Source organism: Salmo trutta, chromosome 4, assembly GCF_901001165.1.
Source record: "Salmo trutta chromosome 4, fSalTru1.1, whole genome shotgun sequence".
NCBI classification, from domain to species: domain Eukaryota; kingdom Metazoa; phylum Chordata; class Actinopteri; order Salmoniformes; family Salmonidae; genus Salmo; species Salmo trutta.
In genome coordinates, this window is record NC_042960.1 from 58,712,926 (window position 1) to 58,720,498 (window position 7,573).

At 39.4% G+C, this 7,573-nt stretch overlaps 1 protein-coding gene across 1 annotated transcript; it reads right to left on the reverse strand.

Moving 5' to 3' along the window:
• Positions 1-2,632: 2,632 nt before the first annotated feature.
• On the reverse strand, positions 2,633-5,949 carry LOC115191553 (fez family zinc finger protein 1-like). Its single transcript, XM_029749351.1, has 4 exons — positions 4,682-5,949; positions 4,445-4,579; positions 3,960-4,092; positions 2,633-3,669 (listed from the first exon to the last, which is right to left on the reverse strand). The coding sequence occupies exons 1-4, from the start codon at positions 5,471-5,473 to the stop codon at positions 3,416-3,418; spliced, it is 1,314 nt and encodes a 437-aa protein (XP_029605211.1). The 5' UTR covers positions 5,474-5,949; the 3' UTR covers positions 2,633-3,415.
• Between the last annotated feature and the right edge of the window lie 1,624 nt (positions 5,950-7,573).

Sequence of the window (7,573 nt, forward strand, 5' to 3'; positions counted from 1 at the left end):
GCCTGGATCTCTTCCCACGTCCAGGATCCCTTACCGTCCAGGATATCCTCCCATGTCCAGGATGTCGGCTCCTCCTGGCCATGCTGCTTGGTCCTTTGGTGGTGGGATCTTCTGTTACGTTCGTCGTAAGAAGGAGTCCAAGGTGCAGCGTGGTAAGCGTACATCTTTCTTTTATTAGATGAACACCAACAAAACAACAAAATACAAAAACTGAACGTAACGTTCTGCAGGCTTCACAGCAGCTATACAAAAACAAGATCCCACAATCACAGGTAGGAAAAAGGCCTGCCTAAGTATGATCCCCAATCAGAGACAACGATAAACAGCTGCCTCTGATTGGGAACCATACTAGGCCAACAAAGAAATAGAAACATAGATATGCCCACCCAAGTCACACCCTGACCTAACAAAATAGAGAATAAAAAAAGCTCTCTAAGGTCAGGGCGTGACATAACTGAAGAATAACCTATTGTCCATGAACATATTTAAGATCAGTTGCATAGAATTAAAAGCTATAGCCTGGGAGATCAAACCTGGACATACAGTGCATTCAGAATGTATTCAAACCCCTTCACTTTTTTCACATTTTGTTATGTTACAGCCTTATTCTAAAATGTATTAAATTGTTTTTTCCCCTTATCAATCTACACACAATACCCCATAATGACAAAGCAAAAACAGGTTTAGACATTTTTGCAAATATATTACAATTTAAACTGAAATATCACATTTACATTAGTATTCAGACCCTTTACTCAGTACTTTGTTGAAGCAGCTTTGGCAGCGATTACAGCCTTGAGTCTTCTTGGCTATGACACTACAAGCTTGGCACACCTGTATTTGGAGAGTTTCTCCCTTTCTTCTCTGCAGATCCTCTCAAGCTCTGTCAGGTTATATGGGGAGCATCGCTGCACAGCTATTTTCAGGTCTCTCCAGAGATGTTCGATCGGGTTCAAGTCCAGGCTCTGGATGGGCCACTCAAGGACATTCAGAGTTCAATCTTGGTTTCATCAGACCAGAGAATCTTGTTTCCCTTGGCAAACTCCAAACAGGCTGTCATGTGCATTTTACTAAGGAGTGGCTTCCTTCTAGCCACTTTACCATAAAGGCCTGATTGGTGGAGTGCTACAGAGATGGTTGTCCTTTTGGAAGGTTCTCCCATCTCCATAAAGGAACTCTGGAGAGCTGTCAGAATGACCATTGGGTTCTTGGTCTTCTCCCTAACCAAGGCCCTTTTCCCACAATTGCTCAGGATGCTCAATATGTCTGCAGCATTGAAGGTCCCCAAGACCACAGTGGCCTCCATCATTCTTAAATGGAAGAAGTGTGGAACCACCAAGACTCTTCCTAGAGCTTGGAAGAGTAACTCTGGAGCGCTGTCAGAGTTACCATCGGGTTCTTGGTCACCTCCCTAACAGTTGACATGCACTGTCAACTGTAGAACTTTATATAGACAGGTGTGCCTTTCCAAATCATGTCCAATCAATTGAATTTACCACAGGTGGACTCCAATCATGTTGTAGAAACATCTCAAGGATGATCAATGGAAACAGGATGCACCTGAGCTCAAGTTCGAGTCTCATAGCAAAGGGTCTGAATACTTATGTAAATAAGGTATATTTGAAAAAAATATGTATATATATACATTTGCAAACATTTCTAAAAGACTGTTTTCACTTTGTCATTATGGGGTATTGTGTATAGATTGATGATGATTTTTTTTTTATTCAATCCATTTTAGAATAAGTCTATAACGTAACAAAATGTGGAAAAAGTCAAGGGGTCTGACTACTTTCCGAATGCACTGTTTACCTGAATGCATGGAAGTCGTTTCAGGTTGGAATCCTGAGCCTGCATTGCTTTGGATTGTTAGTGAGCGGCAAGGTCAGGTAATGTTGCCTCTCAGTGCAATGCAAATGGGAACTTTTTCCCTAATAAAACAAAGTTGAACATTTTGCCAAGATGTTCGCAGTTGACTCGTATATGCAGAAGAATATTGTTTCATCATAGCCTATTTGGCTACACGGGTCAACAGGTAGACCTTCTCAATTCTGTCCACAAGAGGGGGTGGCTGTCCTAAAGATTTAGGCTATAGCCTTCCTAGCCTACATGCATAACCCTGCGTGCAAGCCTACAGCCCTGAGGCTATAGATGAGTTTTCCTACATTTACAACTCACCATTATGGTAAGATCCTTGGTCAAAGGCAAATAAATAAAACCCCAATCTTCGTTTTATAAAGAGAAAAAAAATGAAACCGATGATTATTATTATTATGAAAATACTTCCCCTTACCATCACGGGAATCGTTTAGCCCATGTATGTCCATTTCTAAATAATGCAATATATGGAATTCCTTTTTCTTAAACATGTCAGACACAATATGACATATACACAGTTTCATTTTATTGTCATTATTTTCTTTTCATAACTTACATTATTTAGTATGTGCACCTGCTTAACAATGTAGCCTATACGTGTCAAAGACGTTCGTTTTTTTGCCAAACTTTCAGTGTTGGGGAAGCTAGTCAGAAAATATAGTTTACCAAGCTACCAATTACTTAAGTTAAGCTACACTAAAGCTACCCTTAAGATAAATATATTTTACTTAACTGAAGTTACTTTGAAAAAGTAATTCGCTACATCCATCCTACTTTGTGAAAAACTATCATATGTAAATCTGAAATGCATGTCATGCACTACAAATTGCAAGAAGTGACCACATTGGGGTTAACAAAATGTGTAATTTAGCCTATTAAACACAACGATGTTTCAAGTCAGACTTAAACCGATGTGTTGGCAAAAAAAGGAAATTATTGCCTACTTCAACCATATTTTATTTTAGCAAAAAAGTAGTGTGTAGTTCCAGTAGTTAGCTACACCGCTATATGGCACAAAATAATAAGTCATTAACTACTTAAAACACTACCTAGATTTGAATGTAGATCAACTACCACCAAGCTTATGCAAAATGTAGTTAACTAGTTCAACTACATGAAATTCGCTATTCCCCAACACTGAAAACTTTGCATATACACAAATGTTGGCAAATCATGTAACTTTAGCAAGGGCATCATACAAAATGGGGTAGGCTACCACACTCATCACAACAAAAAATAATTTGTATATAGTCTTCAATTATCTCTTAAATTATGTGTGTTACAATTTCAAATAAATATTGACATTTTACAGTAATCCTGAGATTTAAAGAAAACAACAGTATAATGACATTATAATGTAAAATTCAAGGAAAATATGTACTAATAGAATGGTTCTGTAAGGCGCTCTGGATAAGAGCGTCTGCTAAATGACTCAAATGTAAATGTCCACAACATCTTCTAAACTCGCACGTTTATTTCCAGATTTGAGCAAATAAGCGTAAAGGCGCAACGGTTGGCGTTTTAGCGCCGGAACTTTTTAGTGAGTTTCGCCCGTGACGAGAGTGACAGGGGATTTGGAGCCAGAAAGATCATGTAGTTTTCGGATGTGCTTTTTCAGGTCAAAGTTCCGGCAGAATCCCTTGCCGCAAGTCGGGCACGTGAATGGCTTCTTGTCATTGTGCGTGTGCATGTGGAACGTCAGGTTGTACACTTGGTGGAAGGCCTTGTTGCAGATGTTGCACTTGAACTGTTTCTCGCCGCTATGCGTCAATTTGTGGTTCTTGTAGTTACCTTGAAAAGCAATGTAAAAAAGAAAGTGGATGTCAACAATATTGTAAAGAGTCAGTGCCACAGTTAGTTGTCAATTCCGTTTTAAGCCAAGTCATCCATTAAGGCATACATTCATTGTATATTTAGTCTGAGTTGAAATGAGCAACATACATTTAGTTCTGAACGGAATCAATATATTTTTCTCAAAGCAGAATAAATCATATTATATCCAGATATTGCAAAGAAATAATCGCATAATAGAAATAATCACATAATCCAAAAGACTTGAATAGATAAACATTCTTTCTCACCTTTCTGATGAAATCCTTTACCGCAGAACTCACAGATGAAGGGTTTGTAACCTGCATGGATTCGTGTGTGTGTGTTAAGAGTTGAACTCCGGTTGAACGCTTTTCCACACTGGTTGCATTTATGAGGCTTTTCCTGTGAAGGGCATATGTAGAAATTAATGTGATTTTAGAAACATATTATTTGGGATCCAACGAAAACTGTACAGTAAAATTGGTAAATAGAATAAACTACGCTATTTACTTTTCAATAAGATTGTGTATATAGGACTACAAGTGAACGTTAAAAATACTATACAGTTCAACACCAGACCACAATATGAATATAGCCTGAAATACAATCATCGCATTGGTGCGTTGTTCTAAAACATTTTCCAAAGATGTAGCCCTATTTTGTGGTTTTTCTATAGCTTAAACAAATAGAACATCGCGTGATTGTGAACGGCTTTGGGTATGATGATGATGATGATGATGATTGAATAGAATACCTGAGTATGAATAATTTTGTGGCGACAAAGGGTGCTTGCTTGTCGAAATCCCTTGCCGCATACTTTGCAGACGAATGGTCTCGCTCCGGTGTGCACGGGCATGTGGCGCGTTAAATTGTAGTGGGCATTGAACACCTGTGAATAGAAATATATATAATTATAAAATTAACATTTTTTTAAAAATCAAGCAGGCCCGTAAGGCAGAGACCACCACATGTACGAAATGTATGTTCTTACCTTTCCGCAAACCTCGCAGGTGAATACTTTGGGTTTGCCGCTTGCGCAAGCACTGTTCAATTTGGAAGAGCCCTTGAATAGTTTGTCGGATAGAATCTGTGCGCTCTCTTTCATGTAGTGATGGAGTTGAGTTTGGGAAATGTCTTTAAATGCAACTCCGGATGGATATCTGTCTGTGCAGTGAGACACTTTATTTTTCTCCGCGAGAAAAGCTCTCTGGCGCGCATGTTGCAGCGGAGTGTTGAGAAAGTAGGAGGCCATGGGGTGGATGTTTACGATGCTGGCCGGGGGTGGGCACGCACTCTCCCCGCAGTTCAGGTAGCACACGGCCCCCATGGCATGAAAAGACGACTGGTTCACCACCCGCGGTCGAAAGAGTTTGTATTGTCCCACCGACGGGCTCACATCTGGTTGTTCGTTCTTATAGTTCAAACCAATGCCCACCAACTCATTTGAATTATAGGAGGAAGCCTCAAATTGACTCGTATCTAATCCATTCATATTTAGTTTATGACCCGGTTCGTATGCCAGTGGCACGAATGGTATCATGCAATGTAGTGATGAAGTCATGTTGAGTGCTTGCTTCGGGTCTGCTTCAGGCCTACCCACCGGAGTGTGATGGAACAGGTTGGGGAAAGGTATCGACTTTGGCTCGGGCGTCCTGGCCATAATCCGTTCGATCGAAAAAGCGAGAGGCTTGGTGGGGGTGATCATCTTTCCGCCTGCAGTCAAGTTTTCAGAAGCCGAGGGGGAGCCGAAAATTCCCGCTGAGTGGTAGAGCGCACTGTCCATGACTTTCAAAACGACACCTTTTGGAAAGCCGGCGTTAGAGCTCCTTTTGTAGATACCTTTGATTCCTTCTCACTGCCCCGCTAGAAAGGACATCATTCGGCGCACTCTGGGTCGACGCAAGCCCCCTCACTGTTCTCGTTTACGTTGATTCTGGACAATCAGCACTTATGTCTTGCGGGACTGCTCAATATGTCGTGTTGAGTCAATTGCGCAGCCAAAACCTCACCAATCGTTACCATCTAAGAAGAAAAAGTAGATAATTGCTAAATTCTCTTCCATCAATTCTCCACTTGTGGCCCCTCTACTACTGCTATGGGTGCGTGTGTCACCCGCGTCGCGAATGAGGTGTTCTTTAGTGGCCAGTCTTGTTCAACTGTAAAGTGTTTGGCAAATCTGAGGTCCCCTTGTGGCTTCATGTGACATCATTTGAAATCGCACAAGACGACGGGCGCTGTGTGGGGTCAGAGGATGTCAGCATTTGACTTTTTTTTTCGCTCATCATATACAGTATGTGTGGTTAGCTGTATGCTATTTTACGCATGCAACAATATAAAATAATAGGCATTGGTTTTACGAATGGGTGATTGCAATATTGGCCTATCCATATTATGCTAATCATATAGGCTATTCAAGGACATGTATTTAATAATAGATTAGCCAGTAGTATAGTTATACTCTCTATAGGCCTACTATACCTCAATAGTTCATACATCCAAATAAAACATTTGGTTTCCAAACCTCTATAGCAATTCACTAATAAGACAAACTACTATTAAGAACACATTACTATCTAATCTTAATTATAGTCGATCAATTTTGATAAAAGGCTAAGATATAACGCTACATGCTGTGATCAAGGGCCTTTGGCGCTTGTCTTAAATTATAGGCCTTTACATTTTGGGTATTGAATATAGACTTCAGTATTTACATAAAACACAAAGTTAATTTAAGTAGAACTATTCATTTTTTAGGCAGTCTGCCAGTATACACGAGGGAGCTCAAGGTGAGAACCATAGAGATCTTATTAAATTAATAATTGTTCTAATTCTATGGTGAGAACGGTGTCCCATGTGTTATACCAAACCCACCAAAGCCGGTGGGACTGCGGTGAGTGCACGCGGTGAGTGGTGAGCTCCGTAAGTGCCTCAAGGACTATAGAGAGTTTGAGCAATCAAGAGAGGTGTACCCTACTTTGTATCAGAGCAATGACTACTCTAGCAAATATAGAGTAATGAAAGCTTGTACCCTGTTCCGGGCGAAGTCACATTGGTAATACGGTGGAACGTTTCATCTGGGCGTATCCAGACGGATGCTCAATGACAATCATGACAATAAGAAAAGGTAAATATGCGCATTGATTGAACATTTCTTCAGTTACAGCAACCTTTATTCAGACTTAGGTCTACAGTGTTTGATTTCTTTCAGTTGAAATGCAAAAATATAGGCTACATTGAGAAATGAATGATGGAGTTTCACCGACTATAAAGAGATCGGCCTATAAATAGATATACAATAATATTGACGTTGTTTTTTCTTCTAATTTAAGTAGCACTAAAAGTAATAATACATTATTATTAATAATGGTATTGTATAATTATTGGAGTAATGATTAGTGTTATTAAAAATATATACAATATTGTCGAAATTCATAAGTGACTATATTTGAAGTTGATTTCTTGGTTAAAATGCTAGCTGTTTGGTATTAAATAGCCTATAGCTTTAAGAATTTAGCGGGATGCATTCTCGCTGCTCGAATTTCTTTCTGTTGAAGATTTTGGAGATCTGACTGAAACCCATATGGCTTGCTGTTCATTAATGCGGTGGGATTTAGACCCATACATCTTTCATAGAATTATAAATGATGTGTCATCAGTTGAATGACGTTAAAATCTTGTTTAATTACACCAAGTTTTGGTTTACATTTGCGTTAATCCCTTGTGTTTTATTTTCCTTCAATTCTTAGTCTATGGCATGAAGAGAATACGATACTGCTCACTTCTATTGCAAGGATCATTTAGGTAAATCAATGACGCAGCTCAGGTATAAACAGTGATGCATAATAATATACTAATAATAATACTACTAACAATAATAACAACA

Excerpts from the sequence above, each read along its gene's own strand:
- LOC115191553 (XM_029749351.1), bottom strand. The coding sequence starts at position 5,473 with ATGGACAGTGCGCTCTACCACTCAGCGGGAATTTTCGGCTCCCCCTCG. Across the intron at positions 4,580-4,681 it reads CCTGCGAGGTTTGCGGAAAG|GTGTTCAATGCCCACTACAA; the intron begins GTAAGAACATAC and ends TTCTATTCACAG. Across the intron at positions 3,670-3,959 it reads TAAAGGATTTCATCAGAAAG|GTAACTACAAGAACCACAAA; the intron begins GTGAGAAAGAAT and ends TTGCTTTTCAAG.